Source organism: Protomyctophum parallelum, assembly GCF_964188405.1.
Source record: "Protomyctophum parallelum genome assembly, chromosome: 19".
Lineage (NCBI taxonomy): Eukaryota > Metazoa > Chordata > Actinopteri > Myctophiformes > Myctophidae > Protomyctophum > Protomyctophum parallelum.
This window is the reverse complement of record NC_139717.1, coordinates 12,820,600-12,846,187: the sequence shown is the minus strand read 5'-3', so window position 1 is coordinate 12,846,187 and position 25,588 is coordinate 12,820,600. Positions and strand designations below refer to the sequence as shown.

General features: G+C 44.1%; 1 protein-coding gene across 1 annotated transcript in view; it reads left to right on the top strand.

Moving 5' to 3' along the window:
* LOC310876264 (MAM domain-containing glycosylphosphatidylinositol anchor protein 2) overlaps positions 1 to 25,588 on the top strand; it is a 355,337-nt gene that overhangs the window by 236,574 nt on the left and 93,175 nt on the right. Inside the window, 1 exon segment of the mRNA XM_083789750.1 lies at positions 12,419 to 12,691. Within this exon segment, the coding sequence (XP_083645876.1) occupies positions 12,419 to 12,691 (273 nt within the window).

Below are 25,588 nucleotides of genomic sequence, written 5' to 3'. Positions count from 1 at the left end.
AGTCATTGGAAGAAAGAAAAAGGCCAAGTGTGAACTACTGAGGTGTTAATATTCACAGGTTTCTAAATTAGTCTGAACAATTTCTGTGACTATGACATGCTCACCGGCTCCTCTAGTGGTTGTAGCCCCTATAAGTAACTAACCTCATAGAGTGCTTATGCCAGTGACTGACCAGCCCTGTGTTGGCTCATACAGTATACAGCAGGGATATCATCTGGGACACTTACATTATGAGTTAGTAGACTATACAACTACAGTGAGTAGTACACACTACCACCAACACTGAACCTCATGCCAAGTCTCACAGCAATGATGTCCCCAATGTGCACTGGTTGGCGCTTTGACATCACTCTCTTATTAAAAATAGAATTATATTATTATATTACAATGTAGCTCAAAAGAATGCTTAGACCGTTTGTCATGTCAAAATACATACATTTTGATAACTAGATCATTAAAATATGTACAGACAGTGAAGTTCTACACTGAAACAGGCTTTTCTGAAAAAGTATAGGGCATAGGCCCTAGCCATTATTCATGCCAAATGTATTACAACGTGTGATACAACTGCTACTTTTGCCATTTTGTCTGCTACTTTTGCCAGTTTCGAATTTGAATCGTGAAAAGTAACAGTTTTGGACATACCCGGCAGACGACGTGACATATCTTCGCAGAGCACTGAGTGATGACGGTGCTCTCAGTGCAGAGCATGTGCAACGACCTCTGAGCGGTCCGGTCAAGGTATAAAGGTCACCTTCCATCACACATGGTCACCATGGCCTCCTCCTCTGTCTCCGTAGCGATTGACACTAGGGTCACTAGCACCATGCAGGCCTGACTGCTTCTGGTGGCACCTGGATGCAGAGTCATCACACGCTTCAGGAGACACTGGAAGAGCTGAGAGTGGAAGGAGGAGGGCCTCTGGTGCAAGGGTTGCATCTAGTGAGTGTGGGTGCCCACTATGTAACCATGAGGAGACCTTTTGAAGCTTGAATTAGGGAGACACACACACACACACACACACACACACACACACACACAGAGCAGGAACTACTGCAGAGTGTTCTTCCGGGTCCTTCAAATGCCAGTGAGCAACATCCATTGACATGAATAGCTGGGGGCGGGGCAGTCCGTCCACCCTCTATGTGTTGTGTGCTTCTAGTGCTGGAGTGAGCACTGTTGCCAAGTCTGCTTATTCTAAGTGACTTTGGGCTTTTAAGTTGTTTGCTTTTTGAGCTGTGCCTAACCGCTCCAATGACTGTATGCGTGTGTCAGTCTGTTTGGAGCACGAACAGGTGCAATATCGCTGGCAGCCAGTCACCCCCCCCCCCCCCCCCATACAAGATTTGTGTTAAATCTGCATTGCAACACATTTTCATGTGTGTGTGTGTGTGTGGGGGTGTGGGGGTGTGTGTGTGTGTGTGGCTGCGCGTGCACATGCATGTTCTCATGTGGCCTAGTGGCTTCTTTTGGGCATGTTTTCATAGACCTGGTTGTTTATTTCTCTCGCTAAATGTGGCAACACTGGCAGTGAGTCCACGCCACGAGCTGCCTGATGTAAGTCACACGTTAGTGGGGAGAGAGGGAGAGAGGGGAAGCGAGGGATGCAATCCATCATGAGTCACCAGTGGATACCTCCGACAGTAATGCCAAGGAAAACAACATTTAGGAGCACAGAGGCCTTTTCCCCACGGCACGCGCATAGCACCATCTACAGGCAGGACTGCAGAGCAGCTAGTGCGTGCGTGGCTGTGTGCGTGCCTGCGTGCGTGCGTAGTACAGTAGAATTTGAGACATTTTCCTGATCCTCACAAAATGTCTTGTTTTATGGTTGAAAATAGATTTTTTTTTTACAGCTATGTGAACAAATTAGAAAATTCAGGTTGGAGTTATGTTTAGGGTTAGACATTTAGAGGTTAGGTTTAGGATTAGAGTTATGCTCGATTCATAATTATTGGCTAAAGCAAAAAATAAATGCTGATCTACAAACCCTGCACAATGAGAGTTGTGAACTATGCTTTGGCTTTAGGCTTACGGTTAAAAATGTCAACAAATTGCAAAAATGTCAACGTCTTAAAATGTTGATGTCCCCACAAGTATAGCATTAGCACATTTGTATAGCACTTTGATCTAAAATGCTTTCCAGTGTGCATCACATTCTCACACCGATGGTGGAGGAAACCATGCAAGGCGCCAACGACATGCTCATCCGGAGCTCAAGGACACTGTGACGCATAACGGTCTGACCATGCACACTGCTCTGGTCCTGCATCTAGTCGGTCTGACCATGCACACTGCACTCGTCCTGCATCTAGTCGGTCTGACCATGCTCACTGCTCTGGTCCTGCATCTTGTCGGTCTGACCATGCACACTGCTCTGGTCCTGCATCTAGTCGGTCTGACCATGCACACTGCTCTGGTCCTGCATCTAGTCGGTCTGACCATGCACACTGCTCTGGTCCTGCATCTAGTCGGTCTGACCATGCACACTGCTCTGGTCCTGCATCTAGTCGGTCTGACCATGCACACTGCTCTCGTCCTGCATCTAGTCGGTCTGACCATGCACACTGCTCTCGTCCTGCATCTAGTCGGTCTGACCATGCTCACTGCTCTGGTCCTGCATCTAGTCGGTCTGACCATGCACACTGCTCTCGTCCTGCATCTAGTCGGTCTGACCATGCTCACTGCTCTCGTCCTGCATCTAGTCGGTCTGACCATGCTCACTGCTCTCGTCCTGCATCTAGTCGGTCTGACCATGCTCACTGCTCTCGTCCTGCATCTTGTCGGTCTGACCATGCACACTGCTCTCGTCCTGCATCTAGTCGGTCTGACCATGCTCACTGCTCTCGTCCTGCATCTAGTCGGTCTGACCATGCACACTGCTCTGGTCCTGCATCTTTGGCACAACGTTGGGCCGCTGAACCATGAATCTATCCGCCGTCGGTCACAATCAGCTTACAATCAGCTTTCGCTTTTCTTTCACACCACTTTGGACGAGTAATTCAAAAGGTGGATGTGGAACAGAGCCTGGTGCTGTAGGGGCTGGTGTGTGTGTGTGTGTGTGTGTGTGTGTGTGTGTGTGTGTGTGTGTGTGAGAGCACACACACCCTTTTGTATGCCAAAATTCTGACTCTCTCAAGTGGGTCAGCTTTTGATTCATGCTTACTTCTCTCTCTCTCTCTCTCTCTCTCTCTCTCTCTCTCTCTCTCTGTCCCCTCTCTCCACCTATCAGAGGGGTGGGCGTTCTCCTCTGCGCTCGCTCGCGGCTGGGTGGGCAGCGGCCATGACATTGTGCGCTCCGCACCTCTCTCCTCTCGGCCACAGCCGGGACAGAGATTTATACCGTCTATTCCTCACCGTTCCGGCCCAGCGATCCATTCAGCATCGCGCTGCTTGTCACATGATGTTTCTCACGCTGTTGGCCGCGTACAGTAACAGCCTTCGAGTAGCTTGGGGGCGGGGGGCAAGGATGCCAAAGCATAGGGCTACACCTTGTTTTTGTTATTTAGTTTTTCTTTTTGGATGACTCTTGTGGGAGACTTAACATTCGGTAACGCTAAACCATTGGTTCTAAAAGACCCCCACAGGGGTCTTTGGAGAAGGTTCCAGGGGGTCCTCAGGAAAAGTACTTAACACATTTCGACCCATACACGTTCAAATTCGATTAAGAAATCCCCTCACGTTTAATGCCATTCCCGTGCATGATTATGATAGAGGGGACTGTACAACAGCCTGTGAATGATCCCAGGATCAACGAGGAAGTGTGCACCCAGAAGTCACGTTATCACAATATTTTCCAGCTGGTTTAGGATAATGCTAAAAGATTTATAAAAATCCACTTATCTCTGCTTTCTGGTGGTTTTGTGGCGAAAACAAGCCACAAAACCATGGAATGGATTATCACAACGGAACAGTTTCCGAGTGGATCGTTGTGAATGATACTATTCTATGATTTGTCAAAGGTTAAGTTCAATGAGTTCCCCAATTCAAAGTAGCCTATACTGGCAACACCTTGTGATTAAATAATAACTACATTGGACACATTTGAACCGCCCGACAGCGACGATATATCAAATCAAATCATTATACAGCACATTTATAACAACACAAGCTGACCATTGTTTTGTACGTGGTTAAATCAAAACAAATGAAACATCAACACAGAACAAAATATGCAGAGTTAAACAAATTAGATGAGCTCAAGTGAAATTAAAACCCAGGGACAAACAGATGGGTTTTAAGTAGGGTTTTAAAAGCCCCAATTGACCGGGCAGATCTGATGGGGAGGAGAGGCGGCCGATATGAAACGATGAACTCGATTCAACTGGTTTCGCCTTTATTTTATATTCTTTATGGAGGGACAGACGGTAGGCTGACAGGAAAATGGGGAGAGAGATGGGGGGATGACATGCAGTAAAGGCCGTCGGGATCGGGAGTCGAACCCGCGGCACACTGCCAGACTGGATTACCAGCCAAGGTGCCTGGACCGCTGAGCCAAGGCCCAGGCTGATTCAACTGATTTATAATGCATTGAATAATATAATGTAATAATTAGGGGAGGGGTGCCATCCAGGGCTCCAGACTAACTTTTTCACAGGTAGCACTGGTGCCACCTACCTTTTCAGTTGGTAGCGCCACAACAAATTAGGTAGCACCAACTTTTTCTTTGTATAGCGCCGCAGCGCGATATTAATGACCTTATCACCAAGGCTAGGAAAGGTTTTCTTGGCTGAAGCATAAATGCCTTAAATTAAGCACATAACATGGAATATTTCTCACTCACACACATCCTATAGGAAATTATTATAATGAATTAACCTATAGTGCATTTTTCCATATCGTTATTATCATTTGGCTATATGAAACAGAAATGAGACACCCCTTTACCTTCTGCATGGGCATGTTCAACCTAATGGCCAATAAGGATATTTAACACTGAGGTGCCCACGTGCCCACTCTTCATGCACCCTTTTGCAATGTGAAATGCCACCGAATTCATAATCCTTGCCCACTTTGCTCCTGTCTTTTCTATATATGGAATGGACATGTGAAAGCTGATGTGCTTTTATTGTGAAGGGGAACGTTTCTAAACGTCTCAGCCTGCATATTTCCATGTGCTGAAACTATCTGATCTACAAGCTCACAACGTGTGGTGGACGCGACGCATTGTGAGCTTGTAAATCTTCTATTTTCAGCATGCAACACCACGTCGTACGACGAACAATATACCAGGTTTCACGTGGGAGATGCATTTTTTTTCGAGGCGATCATGTATGTAGCCTGCACACAGCGCTACTCGACGCAAAATAACAAGCTATTGGAAGCTATTTTTCAACAACAAGTTTACCGTGTTTGGGGTCGGGGACGAGGCGCAGTGCCCCATATGTTCTGTGTCTGCTGTCTCCGTGGATTCAGCGACAGCAATGCACAGCATCATCATCCCACGTGAGCTTGTACATCGGTTATTTTGGAATAGCCGATGCATATACTATAAGTTGTAAGTGCTCATGTGGCCTATAGCTTCTTTGCGCTTGTTTTAATCGTCCTGGTTCCTTAATTCTCTTGAAAAATAATCTGGCAACACTGGAGAAACGGGTCATTAAAATGCCAAGGCTCCCCTAGCCTAAACATGCCGCCTTGCCCCAACGTGCCCCAACGTGCCCCTGGCTGGCGGCGTATAGCGACGGGGGAAAAAAGATGAATTTGCAAGGCTTCATCATCAGAGGCTTGGTATGTGGGGGACTGTAAGATTTACCTCAATCAAGTGGGGGTCTCGTTCTGGGGCGAGGGTGGTGGGGGTGGGGGGTAGGACCACACTGTTGCATCATGGACAGAACAGAAGGGAGGGAGGCGGTGTGGCTGGATGAAAGGAGCATCTTGGGGGGCGTCGGTAAGATGTTTTGACGGCTCTCCTGCCATGCATTGCCATCAGCCGATGACATCTAGGCCAGAAGAATGCCACTCTTCCTTCACTCTTTCTGCCTCCCTTAGAGGGATATTTCACTTTCAAATAAATAAACATACATATTAAAAATAAATATGTAAAAATCGCGGCCCCTGCACACATTTAAGGATATTCTATCTAATGCGTGAGGGGGCCTTAATTTTTCAGCAGCATTGATACTGATACAAGTTCTACTTAAGTAAAAATGACACCCGTATAAAGTGAGGGGCGCTCTCATAATACATCATCACAAGTTGCGTCCTCACTTTTGTCTTCAACACTCAAAATTGTCCATGCATTGTCAAAGGCATTTAATGTTTGTGTAGGACAAAGTTTGTGTTTGCACATACACCAAAAGCTGGATATAGCACCGCTCAAAAATTCCACCACTGCTCCATTCCTCCCTTCCTCCTCAAATATCCCCAAAACGGCTCTCTGCATCACAAGCCAAGTCAGTTTGCCTAAGAACATTAGGAGTTTCACAGCTGGGGATTTGGCTTTTTTTTTTTTTTTTCAATTCTATTAGAGTGATGATTCTAAAGGCGGACAATGTCAGTTTTTCTCCCCCTTCCACCTTCCTATCTCCTCCTGGTGCTGCCTCTGCCAGCCAAACAGATGTCAGGCTTTTCTTTTTTTTAACATATCAAAGCTGTCGACTTTGCCGGAGTCGCTCCTTCACGCCTTTTTAATGCTCTTTGCTACACAGAGGGCCGTACCTCATGGCTTCTCTCTGTGATCCAGTTAACTAAACGCGACTTTGCAAACCGTGGCTCGCCACCAAAGGCTCATGCTATGGGAACCTGGAAGATGCAGGCGAGGAGGGGATTGGCCTGTTGCTCATACACACTGAGACACAGAGAGAGAGAGGATGATGATGTAACATATCGTTGCTGTCGGGCAGAAACCTCCTATCTCTCTTTTTTATTTGTATTTCTTTCATAAATGAATGCACTACTCCTACTTGATCAGACAACATCGTCAAACGAAAGTATCAAAAGTAGCTGGTTGTGCTTGTGGATCTGCTACTATTGCTATCTTTTTTATTTGAATCATGAAAACTAACAATTATGGACGTATGAGGCCGGGGGGAAATTAACCTGGTTTCAAATATAGTTATTACTTGTTACTTGCGCAAGCAGAGCGCGCAAGTAATAATTTCGCCCGGTCTTCGTTCACGGCGACAGCCAACCCGCCATTTTATGCGTATGCCAATAAAACAGCAAATCTGTGCCTGGTTTGCTGGGACCAGATCACATAAATGACCATATGTCTTATGTCATCATTTAGAGCTAGTCATATGTATACTATATACATAATCAGTCAAATAAAATAGCAAATTGTGCCTGATCTGCTGGGACCAGAGTACGTGGTGTGTATATGTATGACTAGCTCTAAATGATGACGTAAGACATATGGTCATTTATGTGATCTGGTCCCAGCAAATGTGAATAGAGACCGGGACAAAGGAATGTTTGTGCCTGTTAGCTCTCAATGATGAGTAAGAAATATGGTCATTTGTGTAATCTGGTACCAGCAAACCAGGTAAAAGATAAAGATCTATATATCATTCTTATGTACAGATCACCTAAAACAGACCTTTCGAAATTAAACACATTTCCCGAAAACATGGTAAAGTATCTATCATCTCCGACTTCTGCAATTATGATAATAGGAGATTTCAATGAAGACCATTATACTGAGAAAGATAGAAGTATAAAGACCTTCATGTCAAGATTAGGCTTTAAACAATTAAATACAAATCCAACTACAGATTACGGAAGTATTTTAGATCATGTATATTTTAACAAATGTGAAAGTATTATTACAGAAATTGAAGTTAGAGACACATATTACTCTGATCATGATTTAGTATTAATATCACTATAGTCCAAGATGAAATACATTTAAAACAATTTACAATAAATAATAAAATAATTATACTGTATAATATATTTTAATTCAATTTATATACCTTTTTTTCATCACATATCAATGATTTATTTTTCTTTGAAAAACTAAAAAGGGATCCAGAATATATCTACAACGATAAAAGTGTATTTCTTATATAGATAGAAACTTGAACCATACTTAATAATACTAGGTGTTTATATGCATAAAGTAGGTAGGTAGCAAATAGTTACACCTAATAATTATACATTTCAAACGTTCCTTCACAGATATACAGAGATTTGACAGTTTACAGCGGTCGAAAGTACTTGCGCGCTCTGCTTGCGCACTAGTTGGCCATTTATGGCCTACTAGTGTGCAACAAGCAAGTATGCACTCGACAGAGTGCAGTTCTAGTTATTTACTGTAGTCACAAGCTCTTCTTAATACGTTTCATTGGTTAAATATGCATACTGTAAAACCTGCAGACTGAGCATGTCATTATAGGCGAAAATAGGGGAAAATAGCTGTTCTGCAAGCCATTTTTGTGTCAAAAGAACAAACAAAAAAGATGAAGATTATGTACATACAATGTGTCTATCCGACTGTGATGATATGTAGCCGATTCCTTTAGAATCCGTATAGAATATTATTCCTATAAAGATAGGAACAGGGAACAGTTCATTACAACTTACAGTTGTTACAGTAAGCAAGGCAAACACAAGGTAATACATCAAATGCATAGAAATAGTCATCTAGGATGATACGTAAACCAATAAGCTATGAGCTATCATCATCAGTCTACTCTAAACAGTAGACGGAGGCATTGTTAGCGAAAGGCCTCTAGCCTCAGCATCCAAATCAACAGGACGCAGATTTGCACCGATGATGGATGGTGCTGTACTGTATACCTAGTTACAGTACTACTTGCACAGTATACCTTCACTCACAACCATTTGTGATGAGAGCACAACATTGGCAGGGCAATTTAACAACCGGGTCCGGAGAGAGCTCTCTCTGTATCTGATTGTTTGCTTTCATTGGAGGTCTGAACTTGGGTTTTGATGCCAGCTATCAATAAGTAAACATGGGAGAAGTAGTGGGCTATGAAATGAGAGGGTGGGAGAGTGATTGATCTCTCAATACAAACGGCCTAATAAGTCCTTTCATTATATGCCTTTCTTGCTTTGAAGACGCTGCACAAGATGAAAGGACCTGAAGTCAGGATATGTGCGCAATTCAACCAACAATCAACCAACAATAAAAACATATTCATAATTGCATGCTTTAGAAGCTGCAATGAAAGGAAGATGTACAAACCCGTACACGTTGAAGCCAACAACCCACTGTTGTGGCCATTTGCGTGAGCAGATTGCCTCATGCGTGCAGTGCACTCTTCCTTCATTGATGTTTTGTCCTCCCACGCACACGCCACTCTGAGCCACGGATGTTTCATCTTGCAAAGTTCATTCACGGCCCACAACAACATCCACGAGTGTCCTTAATTAGGTGCTGTATGGAGTACAGTACAGTATATATGTTACAGTATATGGAATACAGTCGGATTGAAAAAGGCGTACGAGTGTTCGTTTTCTTCAAGTTCACTTGATGCCCCCCCTTGGCGGGGCGCCAAACATGGCTGCTTCCTCTCTTCTTCCCGTGTGATAAAAAAAGGCATTATTCTCTTTCCTTTCCCCCCCTCACCTACTGTAGAATCACATGTGATAATGCTTTATTATCATCCAAAGCCATTGGTTCTCAACCTTTTTCAGGCCGCAACCCCCCAAAATAATAATATTTGAACTGGGAACGCCCCAGTCCACCCTGACAAGCACTTGTAATTGTAGGATTTGATACATTCTCGATTCCACGGATAGATGTTGAAAATAATCTGAAAATAGCTGATCTACAGCTGATCTACATGCTCACCTTCGTTGTGAGTATGTAGATCAGCTCATTTAAAAAAGAATTGCCTCTTTCTTAGGTAATATCTTACAATTTGCCTTATACAGTAGTATAGTTTGTTGATTACTTTAAAGTTTTGACACAATGAACATTGCATTTCAGAGGTGTTAAATAAGATTATCACGTATACGTATAGGGTCTCTACACGATCATATTAGAGCATCACAAAAAGCATCAAAGGTTGCAGATGCACAAGCTGAGCTTGTAGATCTGCTACTTTTGCTATTGTTGGACATGAGGTTTCCACCTGCCGCATGAAAGTGAAATGTTGATTTTGATGTTGGGGCTTTTCATCTGCAGCAACGTGCCCACGTGTTTGTTCAACCTCTCTTGTCAGAAATACTTATACTGTTCTGTTTTGTCGCATAGGTGGAAGATTAAGAGATTACCTATATAAAGGGATTATAATAATCTGATTACAAACGGGAGTAATGTGTTACTTATTACAAAATAACAAAAAACATGCACTGTAATCAGATTAGAAAGGAAATGGATTATTGTTGGATTTTAACGCAGAGACATTTTACAGTGGGGAAACAAACATGTTTTGAACCACTTTATTCACAGTTTGAAAAATGTAATTATGGTTGTGTCACTGTAGACAATGGCAATAACACTGTTATCAAATCTTGAGGCGGGGAATTCCAATTTCATTCATGGCACCTCATGCCATTCCTGTTGTTTATTCTACTAGACTAGAGAATCGTATATGAAATGATTCTTAAGTATGCTTAAGTTGATTACGATGCACTATTCATTTTCAGGTAATCAGAATGAGGTAATTCTCCTTGAACATTGTTATATTACACGTTAGAGTAAGAGGTTCCTGCCCGGACAGCGACGATATCAAAATGTGGGTTCTAGAAATGAAGAAGTGGTAATGTCTGATTTTGCACTTTGTTGCATACTGAAAATAGCGTGCTGTGACGCGTTGTAAGCTTGTAGATCTGCTATTTTCAGGAGCCACGGGTCTCATGGTCGCAGGCAACGTATATCCTGTAGGCGGAGACGAGATATCTCCGGTGCGGAGATGAAGTTCAATCAGTGGGTTGCACCAGTATTGGCTACACGCTAAGCGCTGACCACTGAATGATCCCCGTGCTTATACACTAACACTAGTAGACAGTTTTTTTATTTCCCCCCCCGCCACTCACGCATTGGGATTGTGATGAGACACGAGACAGCAGTGTGCATTCTGTTGTGACTGTATATTATTAAACTGCATGGGTCTGGACTCCGGAGCTTAAACAACATGTAGGCTACAGCCTCCCTCGGCTCCCAGCCAGGCTGCCGTAAGTGCCGTGCCCCGGTGCCCGATGCTGGCTGCTGACAGTGCTGAGTGCGGGGACTGTGGGAGCATACCATTATAACGGGGGATTTCCACCCGGCCGCTGTTACTACTTTGCTGGGCCAAATTGATTCACATGTTGCTCACACTTTACAGGTTATCTGGGCTAAATCGTCCCGAGAAATCGCCTAATAAAAATATTCGGCGATTGGATTCGTATATTCGTGATTGACGATGTATTCGTATCGTCACCCAACCCTACGCTCCGGCTATGATGATGAAGTAGGGTGTTAATTTACGTGGAAAAAACCCCACAAAAAGTTAGAAATATGGAGATAAGCGGTTTCTGCCGGACAACAACTACATAAATCAGGCATAAATGTGTCACGTTGGTTGTTTCTCCCAGAGGCTTTGTGCTCTCCTCCAGACATCCTTGTGTGAGTTTCACAGACACAGTCTTCCTCAGGAGGGACCTAGTCACCTGGATAATATTGCTATATATGATATATGTACTGTATACAGAGCACTCAAAGTATACAGAGCACTCAAATGTTGTTGTTGCCGGGCAGAAAAACCTCTTATCTCCATATTTTCACATTTTATGCTTTTTTTGTAAATGAAAGCCCTGTTTGATCGTACTACAGCGTGACACAAAAGCATACAAATTTAAATCTGCTACCTTTGCAATTTTCTAATTGCCTTTGAAAGTAACAGTTTTGGACATGAGGTTTCCATCCAACAGAGACGATGTCTCTTTGCAGGAAGTGTGGGAACAAAATAACCTGTATGTGTGTTTAAAAGGATCCAATGTGGTTGTTAGTCACAAGCACTTGGTTCATACTTTTCATGAAATCAAAAATAGTAAAATTGGGCATGTAGCTTTGCTGCTTTGATCTCATGCCATATCCACCTGACAGCCATGTAAACAAACACACAACATACAACTAAACGTTGCTCTCAAGAATGTTTTTGAAAACATTTGTAGAGAGAAATATACTGTAGACTGAATGCGGTAACCGAAAATGTATTCTATTTGATCAACCCTTCCTTGTCTTCCATGCTGTGCTGGAGAGACGGCCAACACCTACGGAATACTTTCATTACAGGGAGCAAGGAAATACTTTGTTTTGTTGTTACTTTTGGGTTTTTTATTAATGTATTAATTAAGTAGCCATGTAATAAGCGGGATGATAAACACCTTGTCGTTGCCTCTGTGTTTAATCATCCTGCCGGGCGTTATTTCTCAACAACTACCTGCCGCGTCATTATTATCCCTCGCATGATCAATAGCGGAACACTTGGACTAACCCTGGCCACCCTCCTCCCTCTCACAGACCCTCCCACGGTGGAGCCCATTGCCATGGAGATGCGCCAGGGCCTGGGCCGGCCTGTGGTGATGGTGTGCCGGGTGCTGCGCGCTCACCCGTCGCGGGTGCTCCGCTTCGAGTGGCTGCTGTCCAACCGGCTGCTGCACGCCGGCACCTTCGCCGACCAGCGGGACGAGACCGAGTACACCATCCGCAGCCTGAGCCGCGACGGCTGGGGCGAGTACACCTGCAACGTCATCAACGAGGCCGGGGCGGGGAAGTGCACCTTCCAGGTCACAGGTAAGAAGCAGGAGGAGGAGGAACGGTCTTTGTTTTTAATTTGTCATGGTTATCTGTAGGTCCACTTGGAAATCGCAAGAGCGTTCGCAGAACGCTTGGGTGTCTGCGGGCCATTATCACATAAAGAGCTGTTGCTTCTGCCATTCAGAAACAGAGAAGAATGCAACAAAGGGAAGTTTATAGTGTATGCATAGTACATTTCAACAAGGCGATTCTCCAATTCAAAGTGCTTCACAGTTCGCAGAAAACGGTTTTCATTTCATTAAAATAGTTAATAAGGTTTTAAGATAATACAAAGTAAGAAAGGGCTCAAATATAACTGAATAATAAGAGAATATAGTTTCAGTGCAGAACAGGACATGGATTTAAAAACGTCAGTAAAAGGCAGCAGTGCACGGCAAAAAAAGTCTTCATCTTTGTTTTAAAAGCATTGAGTGATGTACTGTAGTATGGCTGCAGTTTTCTGGGAGTTTGTTCCATATATTTGAGTGCATAAAAGACTGAATGTTTAGTTTGACTCTGGGGACAGAAAGCAGACCTGTACCAGACAACCTGCCCATTTGTGGCAGACAAATGCAAAGAAGTGCAAGAAAAAGTATAAGAAGAAGAAGAAAATATTGTGCTCCCAAAATGACACTTCGCAATATGTGGCAAAGTAATCGTTTGACTTTGTTAGGACAAGAACACTTTGCTAGAGGTTTGGGTTGTGCCATCAGCCATGATGTAACTCCAAAGGTGGACAAGAAATCTAAAATAATATAAATTCAAAATACTAGACCAGTAGACCTGTACGTGCACGTCGGCTACTGGCCTACTTGAGAACGATGCAACTTGGGAACCTAATATTACCCGTTGTCAACTTGGCATAGCTAACGGGTCTGTCTGTGTCCCAAATGGAGATCTCTGTATCTGCCTGTGTCTGAAGAGGGCTGACTGATTGTGAAAATTGTCAGGTGTGGGGTTGCCATGGCAATCAATTGGCTGAGGCAGAGGCTGGAAATTGCACAGGTGAGGGGATTTAGGCTGATTAGGCCCACTGGCAGAGCCTGAGCAGAGCCTTTTGTGGTGGTTCTGGAGAACCGTGGTCCCGACCTACTCGAGTCCGGGCACTGCACTCCCTGCAGGGTTGTGGGACGCGCATGTCGAATATGAAGTCGGTGGAGCAAACAGTCGAGTTAATGTGCATTATAACCGTACACGCACACATGCACGCAGTACTAGAACAGTGCCCGTTGGGGGCTGATCAGGTGTGATCAATTAGCTAAAGGGCGAGGTCGCGGACCATTGTGATGTCAGAACAGGCCAGCTATCTAGGGGTGATCAGTGCCCCTCCGGAGTCTGGGCAGAGGCTTTTGTGCTGGTTCTGGACAACCAGGGAGCCGAAGTTAGTGGAGCGAGTGGTTCTCTATTCACGTGGAATACAGACGTACACACAGAGACGTGGTGCATTTATAGATACTAGACCTGTACCAGGGGGGCAGTCAGCCAGATATTTCGTGAAGCCTCATTTGAAATCGGTAGTTCATAGGCCTGTTGGACTGCTGGACTGGACCCAAAAAGCCCCATAGCTCCATAGAGGCCCATGTATTTTGGCCCAACTTCACCTAGACTGTATTACCTTAATAAACATGGCCATGAATACTTTCTTCTTCCAGTCACTAGTTTAAAGTCTCATTTCTAATGTCATAATATTCTTTTTGGAAGATTATGGTCCCATTAATTAAAAAAATTACCATAAAGTCGCGTATGTTCTGAGGGGCGTGGCTACCGTTACAGTCTATGATCGGGATTCCCCTCCCACTCAAGAGTCTTCTCCTCCCACTCGAGTCAAAATAAAAACCAACGGAGAAGAAGGGGGGAAGTCCCGCCTCGTTGTCTGGGCAGCCAATGACCAGCTGGTACAAAACGGAGCCAGCCAATGGCCAGCTGGTACCAAACGGATCTAGAAAGATGGCGACTTACATCAGGAATTAGCATATCATTACAGGCTTCATTTTATGTTCATGTTAGACCCGGGGAACGCTTTGTCCATATTTTTTACAGTCTATGACCTGTACGATTGTACGTGCCCGTCGCAGTCGTCCACCGGCCTACTTGGGAACGATGCAACTTGGGAACCTAATTATATACGTTGGCGTTGTCATAGCACCCGTTTTAACTGTTAGCCGGTGTCCCACATGGAGATCTGTGTATGTGCCTGTGTGTGAAGACTGCAAACTGAAAAGTATACTTGGCAATCAATTCGGCCCACTGGCAGAGCCTGATTGGTTGAGCCTCAATTGGCTGAGGCAGAGGCTGGAAATTGCACAGGTGAAAGGAGTTGGCCTCATTAGGCCCACTGGCAGAGCCTGGCCCAGGTGAAACGAGTTGGCCTCATTAGGCCCACTCGCAGAGCCTGGCCCAGGTGAAAGGAGTTGGCCTCATTAGGCCCACTGGCAGAGCCTGACCAGAGCCTTTTATGGTGGTTCTGGAGAACCGTTGGTCCGACCAACTCGATACCTGGCACTGCACTCCCTGAGGGGGTGTGGAACGCGTGTGTCGAATGTGATGTCGGTGGGTCAAACGGTTCTCGAGTTACGTGCATTACAACCATACACACGTGCGCATGCACACACGTACGCACGTACACAGAGATGTGGCGCATTATATAGTAGATGCGTCGTTGACTTGCAATGGACATTGGAACAGCTCTCTTTTAGCACGTAAACTAATTCAACTTTGATGCTTTGTGTGATGCTGTAGTACATATATGTCAAACTCAAGGCCCGGGGGCCAAATCAGGCCCGTGAATGAATTATCTTTGGCCCGCGGGATGATATTTAATTAGTATTAGAACTGGCCCTCTGGTATATTGCACGGACCACCATAATACTACAAGTCCTGCTTTGTGAGGATCATAGAACAGGAAACTGAGCTTAATAATAATAATGCATTTTCAGTTTTAAATGCATTTACTTTTTTGCTATTTTCCTGGGACGTCCTCCTGACCGCGGTGCGCGTGTGTTGAAACACAGTCCGGCCCTCGACTTCTACCAATTTATTTATTTTGGCCCACCGTGTATTTGAGTTTGACATCCCTGCTGTAGTATGATCAAGAAGTAACACTTCTGATGCCCAGGACGTCCACACACGTCTTATTCAATAAAACCGCCGGGTGCTTGGGACATGTGGGGAGGTCTTAAGTTATTTTTTATTTATATAAAGCGGCCGTTGCTAGGCAGTGCCTTGCTCAGCCCTCCCGACCTGTTTGGGTGCGCACGCACCCATTATTTCCTTATTTACTGCCCAACAAAAAACCCTATTTTCTCTGAATCTACACTTCTTCCACGGAGATTGATCAGAAAGCCGATGTTCTGTTCTAATTTCTGACTTCATCATGTATCTCGGTTACAATATTAGCACTTCTAAAGAGAGATAGGACTTACTAGCACGATGTAGTAATTGAAGATTTAGCTTCACAATTGGGGAAAGTGGAGGTAGGCGTTATCAGAATAAAATCTCCCTCATCTGCTTGGCACTCTCGCGCCTTTATTCTGAAATATTTGGCGGCACCAGAACTTGAGAACTTGAGTGTCGCGCCACAGTGCCACAATGTGTGCTGCTTGCCTTTCCTGGCTGTGCACTTGCCAACTTGGCTCCCATATTGTCAGTGAGTGTGCTTGCCTGTAGTTCAGTCTGCCTGATGCAGTGCCCTGCCAGCCTCATCCTTCCATCTCTGACTTTGTCTGTGACCCGTGGTAGGTCCCCATAGAGGACCACATTTATGATGTGGTCCGTTCATGTGACACCTAGTAGACTTTCATACAGTACAGGGCTCTTTCCTGATGGTCCGTGTCTCCATACAGCATTACTGACTCCACTGTGCTGTAGCTACATATGATCACTCTTTAGGTCTTCTCCCATGTCTGATTCCCACACTCTCCTCATCCCATCCAAGGCATTCCAGGCAAGTGCCCTTCAGACTTTTAGGTCCTGTTCCGTTGAAGCCTGACAGCAAATACATTCTTAATAGAATAAAAAATTGAGACCTCTGTCCACGTCGATCGTCAAGGCCTTGTGTCATCCTCTATTCCATCAGCTCACGTCTTGTTTGTCTAACAATCTGCTCTGCACTTTCACACTGCAGCAATTGGCCTTTTCAGACTGACATGTTTTCCTGCTGATGGTTAAATGGGCTCTGCCGTAATGAAAGTGTCACTTATAGTTCTGTGACGTGTTGCCGTGTGTCTGTCTGTATGTGTGGTGTGTGAACACTGACGAGGGAAAGACAACACAACGCCGGTTGGTTGTCAAGGTGAGGAGGAGGAGGAGACATCAGCAAACACGATCTATGTCTGTCATCATCAGCTAACATAACAGGGCTCGAAGATGTAAAATGACAGCCGAGGCGGGGAAGAACACACTGTCCTGTTGAATAATTTACATTTAGTTAGTCCACCTGGGCTGTTTATACCGGTTTTGTCAGTGGCTTTGTTTTGTTGTTCCTTTGTTTTGCAGATTGTTTTCACTCTAGCTGGGGGCAGACTTGTAAAGATTTTATTTTTGAATTTTTGTGTGGTGTGGTGTTAGGTATGGGTATACGGTTTTCAAAAAGCTGTGCAAACACGTTGGACACACCCCCTAGTCTGTTTGCACAGACTAAAATATTAGATAAATATTAGATACGTAGGTATGGTTGAAAACCAAAATTATTGATAAAAGATTTTTGGAAAAACGAACAACCAGAAAGGCAAAAATGCCTTATCCCTGGTTCTTGACTCTCATATTCATACGAGAGTCAAGGCTTAACTGCACCCTGTTTTATGCGCTCGCTACATTTACAACGTTTACGTATATATAAACATTCGGAATTCAAATATAAAGTACTCAAAATTTGTCCCACGGGTGTTAGTTAGTTGGTGCTCCAGCGATTAGAATTGCTGCATCCCGCGTTGTTTAATAAAAAGCATTTTTATCCAAGCTGTTATTTTGCCATTGGCTTTCAACTACGTGCCCCTATCGGTCGGGAGGAGGGTGGCACTAGCTTGGTGTGTTCGATATAGGTACGCTGACCGCCCTGCCAATACAGACTAATAGGCGAGTGCGCTCCCGGTGTGCAACTGTGGATTTCCCAAACAAACCCCGTTTGAAAAAAGTAGCCGGGGCGCTCGGATAAAAATGCTTTTTATTAAACAACGCGGGATGCAGCAATTCTAATCGCTGGAGCAGCAACTAACTAACACCCGTGGGACAAATTGTGAGTACTTTATATTTTAATTCCGAATGTTTATATATACGTAAACGTTGTAAATGTAGCGAGCCCAAAAAACAGGGTGCAGTTACGTCATGACTGTCATGATAACCATCATGGCAGTCATGTTTCAGGGCTAAAAATGCCTATAAACTGGGATTTAATATGTAAAAGATCATTATTATGCACTTGGTAACTGCTTTTTGAATTAGCTAATTTGGCTCGCCCCTTAGTGGTCGGTTTTCAATGAAAACACTATTAGATAGATATGTCAGTATATGGTTGAAACCCCAAATAATTGATAGAAGAGATTTTCAATGGATTCTGTTACTATTGGGAATAATATTTAGTTTTCAATGTTGCAACACTTAACGGTAATATGTGACAAAATCCAGGGTAATATATATATATATATATATATATATATAGAATATTAGTGGTCCATGACATGAAAATGTTTGAGAACCACTGCTCTAAAACAACATTGGACAATGATGTTTGACAGTCAGCAATATTGTTGCTTATTCTAGATTTATTTTCTGACTTTTTCGGATTTTCTGACTTGATCTGGCCTGTTAACATTTTCATAGACCTGGTTGCTTGTTTTCCTCTCAGTCAATGTGGTAACCCTGGTCAAAGTCGTGTTGACTGTTGTGGTTCCGCATGATAATTTAGCTTAGCACACAACAGGGGAACTACCCATAGATCCGAAGTCCCGTTAGTCCGAACATGCATTGCTCCCGTGCTTGCGGTTAGGTTTAGGTTTGCTCCCGTGCTTGCGGTTAGGTTTAGGTTAGGGTTAGAGATGGGGATAGTAATTTCGGAACAATGAACCTTCTGACTAATGACACAGCACCCACAACAGCTAGGAGGATGCAGCAGGCTGCTGCCGTCATGTTTAACAGTATTTTGCGCAATTTATGTCCCCGAATTTATGGATATGGACTTATGGCTCCATCGCTACCTCTTTCTTTAGTAGAAGTAGAAATTTAACGTGTTGCTGACTGTTTACCGTCCCTCTCACACGCGCGCGCGCGCGTGCACACACACACACACACACACACACACACCGCCTCCTGGCCGCTGCAGACCCAGAGACTCTGTGCAGAGTGAGACCCCGATATTTATTTCTCGGGTTAACGCAGCACGTTAACGCCGATGTGCCCCGATATTTTTAGGCTATGAAAAGTGTTACTTTCGGACAAATCTCGCGGCAGACTTGGACAGATCAAACGGCACAGTAAAGTGCCGCAGTACATAGGTTGAGAAAAACTGGTCTATAGTTTAGCTTGTTTTCACAGACTGGATGTTCATTTCTATAGCAAAATCAGGCCTGGAGCTGATGGATGGATGGATGGATGGATAACCTGTTTTAGATCCCAATGGCCCTATTTTTGTCAGTGCTAAAGAACGGCCATTTGAACTATTAAAAAATGTTTTTAAAAATAGTAAAAAATAAGTTTAGAGATAAGGGGTTTAGCACTGATGAAAATAGGACACTAAATGTCCTGCACATTCAACTCGAGCCGTTTTGAAGTCGGACACAAAGATTGAGAGAGAGGTATTAGGGCCATGTTTCCTTCCAGGTGGAGACCTTTCTAGTGTAACCATGTTTTCTCTAAAAAAGAACAAACTTAAATGGGCCACGGGCCAATCAACGGCTGGTTATCCACAGTCCACACCACCCGAGTGACAGAAGAAAGTTTTAATGAGCAAGAGTTGCTGCACTGTGAAAGTCAGAATGTCTCATTGGGTCCCCAGTGGATACAGTTATAGTTAAATAAAATACAGGAGCAAGAGACTACATCTTTGAAAACAGCACAGCAGAGGCTTAAGTTTTCTTTCTTTCAATCATTTTATTAATTCCACAAGCATGACTCGCATATCTACAACAGATAATGTTTAACCCTCTCACAGGCAGGCAGGCAGACAGACAGGCAGACAGACAGGCAGACATGCAGCCAGCCAGCCTGCCAGCCAGCCTGCCAGCCAGCCAGCAAAATCATAAAACCTTTGTATAGCCTATGACGGGAATTCTATAACTTAGATGTTGTTTGGTTCCCTAATTTGCACAACCACTTGATAATATGTCGGCATATTATTCTTCCCTCCCATATATTCTACAACTGGGCCCCAAACTAAGAAAAACTAATTTCTCCTTGGAGAAAATGTGTGAGACGTTCTAGTGGGAGTAGTTGCAGAACATTATGGAGCTAACTTGAGACAGATGGTACAACATCATCAAGCCAACATTGTAGTACCGCATGATACTAAGGATTCGCTTACATTAATTCAGGTGTAGCTGGGTGTAAATCCAATCCAATGAAAAATAACAAACTGTGAAGGCAAAGAGATAAAATAATCAATTCAAACATTTCTGAATATGAAACCCCCCCAAGGGTCTTATTAAAATCCACCTGTCAAACAATATCACAGCTACAGCTACAGTACATAGCGACAACACGCCATGTGCTGAAATAGTAACATAAGAATAAATACAAAACTGCATTCGTTATAACAACTGAAGCAACCTGCGTTATTGTTGCTTCTCATTAGACTCAATAGACTCAATAGACAATAGACTTTTAGAAATAAAAGAAGCCAACCGTCCTACAAACGAGCTGCCGTGTGCTATCCAACTTCTGACATGATTATCCAGGTTTAGCTGCCTGATATCTACATTAGCCACAGTCGTCACAACAACAAAGGCAATTCATTTTGTCACTTTCTGCAGGTGTGTGCAAGTTGTCCAAGAAAAAAAAGGGATTGGGGTCACTGATCAGCAGGGGGTGTCATGTTCGATATATGACTGGCATTCAGCATGTTTACAGAACGTTATCGTTCATCTCTGCTCACATCAATGTCGTTATAGTCATCTTTACAGTTATCAATTATTGGTGTGGAGTGTGGACGAACCTTAAAGGGATATTTCCCTTTCAAACATGTTTAGGGTCATCTACACTGGCTTTTGTTTTCCTACACTGCCGCTTCCTATACAAACCTATAGTAACTTCAACTTGTTTTTTCTTTTGCTTGTTTTTTACAGTGAACCGAACAAATCCATAAACATCTCATTCACAAAACGTGGCAATGTAACTCATTAACACCCTGAGTGGCAAGGACGGAGTTCTCCGTTCAATCAATTAGTAACGCCCAGCACTCAGGACGGAGATAGATCAAAAGGACGGAGATTATTGATATCAAAACCGATCGCATCGCTCCACAGGCTGGGAGCGTCTGTTATGCAACATCCGGTGCCGTGTCATTAGTCAGAAGGTTCATTGTTCCAAAATTACTATCCCTATCTCTAACCCTAACCTAAACCTAACCACAAGCACGGGAGCAAACCTAAACCTAACCGCAAGCACGGGAGCAGTGCATGTTTGGACTAACAGGACTTCGGATCTATGGGCAGTTCCCCAACATTCAACATTGTTATTTTCTGGTGGGAAGTCATCGAAAATCTTAAAACGTGAATAACTCTTGATCTAAATCATTCCGTCTAATTCTAAGAAAATATTATGTGTTAGACGGCCCATTGCGGTCCTGTCGCTAGTCACGTTAGAATGAATCATACCTCCCGTTGTTGTCCATCGCATCGAGAGTGTTTTGGCTACATCAAGCTACTTCAGCCACATCCGGGATAGCATCCGGTCCGTCGCTAAATGTGCTCCGCTGCTATAAATCGCTGGGCGCTATGATTTAATGGATTAAATAACCCTCCAGAGCTTCCCCCAGCATTAAAAAAATCTGCATCGTGCATACGGCGTACGCAGTAAAATTCTCAGTGTTCATTTAACTGAGTGTAAATGAAACCATTTGGGTCAATTTGTACCCCGCTCACAGTTAAATGACCTGTCAGGATTTGTACAGGTGTATACCGATTGATGAGCACACACGTACACACTGCACAACAGAGGAAGGGCAGGCCGTACAGCCTTTCTTCAGAACTAATTCATAATTCATTAAGTAGAGTCACCTCAACGCACGCAAACGCGAAGAAAATAAACCGTGTTCCTTCTCTGCCGTCGGGATCACTTTGCAATCAAAACAGTAATCGCTACACTTGGAAAAAACCGAGGACGATTCGAGGCTTTAACAAATGTGCGAGGAATTGATTTTTCTTTTCAAAGGTGTTTGTTTTTCTCCTCGTGTGATAAAAGTGGTTTGCTAAAAAAAAAAGAAAAAGGACTGCATGGTTTTGGCTGACGATCCAGCAGAGCCCATCACAGTGACTTAGTATTATTATACGCCTTTTGGAATATAATATAGCTCCCATGTTTATCATGTCTTACTTACATTCAGTGGTTCCCAAACCATAACATAACATTCTCCCTGTGTTGCTACCGATGGCTCCACAAGACTCGCAAAAAACGGCAGCCAAAAAGGAACATGGCTGAGACTCAAGAGTCGTGCGTGTCTGAGCCAAAGCCCCAGTGGTACAGATTAGATGGCTCTCAGTGCTCTAACCCCCTCCGGCATGATTTAACGGCCAATTTGGCCATCACCGCCAACTCCGCTGTCTCGGCAGATGTCCGTGTGGCCCTGACAGCGCCCCCACACACACACACACACACACACACAGTCGCTCTGGCACGCGGTTGAAGCAGCACTTCTTGAGACAGACAGTGTTGACGCGGCCCCCTGAGCACGATCGGCTGTTGCGCCGTGTGTGTGTGTGTGTGTGTGTGTGTGTGTGTGTGTGTGTGTGCGTGTGCGTGTGTGCGTGCGTGCGCACGTTTGTATGATGTGTTGATGAGTTGCCGTCTGGGATTTGCTGTAATCGACTCCTCCGTGGCTCCTTGCCAAAGACATTGGACTGATGTTCTTTATTATACATGGTGCCCAGAACCTCTATTAGGAGTGAAGGAGATCCGAGGGATGTGCAGAGATTACTGTCTCTCTCCCCATCCCAGTGCGTCTTAACAAACACATCAATACTATCATCTCATGAGCTTCATACACCCATCCCCCCCCAGAGTTGGATGAAAGTGGACCGCCGAGATATACGCGTGTTTATCCACTGCCTGTCCAGTAGATTAACCACATTATCCCGATAACGCCCCCGTCTGGAGCATGTTATAAATGTGCCAAATATTCAATGAAAATAGAATATGTACACAAGCTCACAACGCCTGCCGCAAACGCTTTGCACCGTTTGCCCAAGCCCAATGACAGTGTAAGTCATCCAGGTCTTCAATATCTAAAAGACAAGAGAAGTCATATTAGTGGATCCAAAAGTTAATATTATAGAGAAGCCACAAAAGTACAAAAAGTTAAAAGCACAAATATATAATCCAATATATATCCAATCAACGCATGACAAATCACAGCATAATGTTAACACATCAAATGCGTGAAACGTATCCATACGCTTTTTATATCTCGACCACGGTATGCGCGTGACGTATCTATACGTTTTTATGGTTTTTTTTATTGATTACTGTACTTCATCTTTATACGCGCCCGGACAACATAGAAAGTAACACCGATCGGCTCTACAAAGATCCGGTATGTGATCCGGGAGTTAAAAGCCCCCCCCTCCTGAAAAGAGGTCTGGTCTATGCGGACAGGCCGCATCCATTACGACGTAATGGAGGCGGCCTGCACAGCATAGACCAACGCAGATGTCAGGGGATCTAAAATGGACGTACCCATGCTCTAATGTGTGTGAATACAATCGATTCCCCTCCTGTTTCTACATGGTTTCTCCCGAGGGAGCATTGTGTGGGGGGGTCTCTTCGTCTCGGATCACTGCCACTGTGCCTTCAACTGCCTTGCACCTCTCTCATTCTCGGAAAAAGATATAACGCAGCCGTGTAAGCATCGATTTGCCCTCTGCCCGTATACAAACCAAGAATAATCTGCAACGATCGGCATTTCATAACGTTTGCAATACACACAGTCATGGACAGATGCACGAAACGAATGACATTATCGAGGGACCGCCATGATCAACTGGCCGCTTTACATGTCTTTTGTTGGAGATCGCCATAGCGTCTTCGCCAGCCAATGCAGCCATCACTATCAGTTGTGTGATTTTAACCTTTTTATTCATTATAATTGCAGTGATAAGACCGTAATGAAGGCGTCTTTGACGTCATCGACCCGTTTGTAATGTATAACGAATACACATGTCTCATCCTAAACTGCGGAAGCCAGAGTTGTCATTTTGTCGATATCACAGCCGGGCTTAGCGTCTCTCTCGATACCGTGGATGGAGCTCTTTTCCATCGCTGATCGCTCCTACGTGCTTCTTTGCCCAAACATGTCCAGACATGTCAACCACTAAACTCACCGATCCAGTAACGCGTCTCACCATTATACTATCGTTCTGAAACGATCGGTGGAAGGTAGCCTACACTGATCAAGACTTTTGTTGCCCCCAGCTGTTACTGCGATTGAGACAATGATCAGATATGTGCGCATAATCATCATCATCATGAAGTTATCATCATAGCGAGTTATAAAGGTTTAAAGTCACAGAGATTGACAGGCAGATATAAAAATAAACATAAATAAATTATTATCATATACATACTACTACAATGAAAGCCCTAAATGTCTACTTTTAGGAGGAAAACAAATACACATTGATCCCATGTACAGTTTGTCAGTAGGCTATTGAATGCAGTTGTTCACAAAATAAGGCCTATAGCGACATGTACATACTAGCCTATATACTGTATGAAACAGAAGACTCTCTGCTTTCATAAGAAAAAAACTAATACTGTAATAATAATAAAAATCACACCCCTGTGAAGTGAGCAGTGCAATGTTGTGAAGTGAGCAGTGCAACATTGCACTGCTCACTTCACAGGGGTGTGATTTTTATTATTACAGTATTAGTTTTTTCTTATGAAAGCAGAGAGTCTTCTGTTTCATACGGTATATAGTATGTACATGTCGCTATAGGCCTTATTTTGTGAATATTTAGTTGTTCAGGTCCATGCCTTGTCTAAAATTCTCTTTTTCAGAGAGAACATGGACCTGAAGAACTATTATTCACAAAATAAGGCCTATAGCGACATGTACATACTATATACCGTATGAAACAGAAGACTCTGCTTTCATAAGAAAAAAACTAATACTGTAATAATAATAAAAATCACACCCCTGTGAAGTGAGCAGTGCAATGTTGTGCAACATTGCACTGCTCACTCACAGGGTTAATAAAATTGCTTAAAATGTATGAAGATCTTTTGAAAAAAGCAAATCTACAAGCTCACATATTATAGCCAGTTACAGTTACACCACTGACTGGAGGAATCAAAGTGGATTGTTTTTGCTCCCGTTGCATCTGGAGCATGACCGATGGTGTAGCCCCCCTGTACCTCTGGCACGCCCCGACGTCCAGATGGAGAGGGATGATGTTGGGAGCGCAGGCCGCGAGGGACGGAACATCAAAGGGGACGAGGGGGGTGTGGGGGGGGACAGGAGGATGAAGGTACGCTGGGACAGTGATGGAGGACAGGAGATGGAGGGGGGATGAAGGAATGGAGGGTTGAAGGATGGGACAGGAGCCCGAAAGACACGCGCCCTGTCATGACACCAAAACATACAGACCCTCTCTGCTCTATACCCACTGATAACACTGCACAGCGCACCACATTAATATAGCTGGGAAATGACGCCCGTGCACATGCACGCACACACGCACGCACACA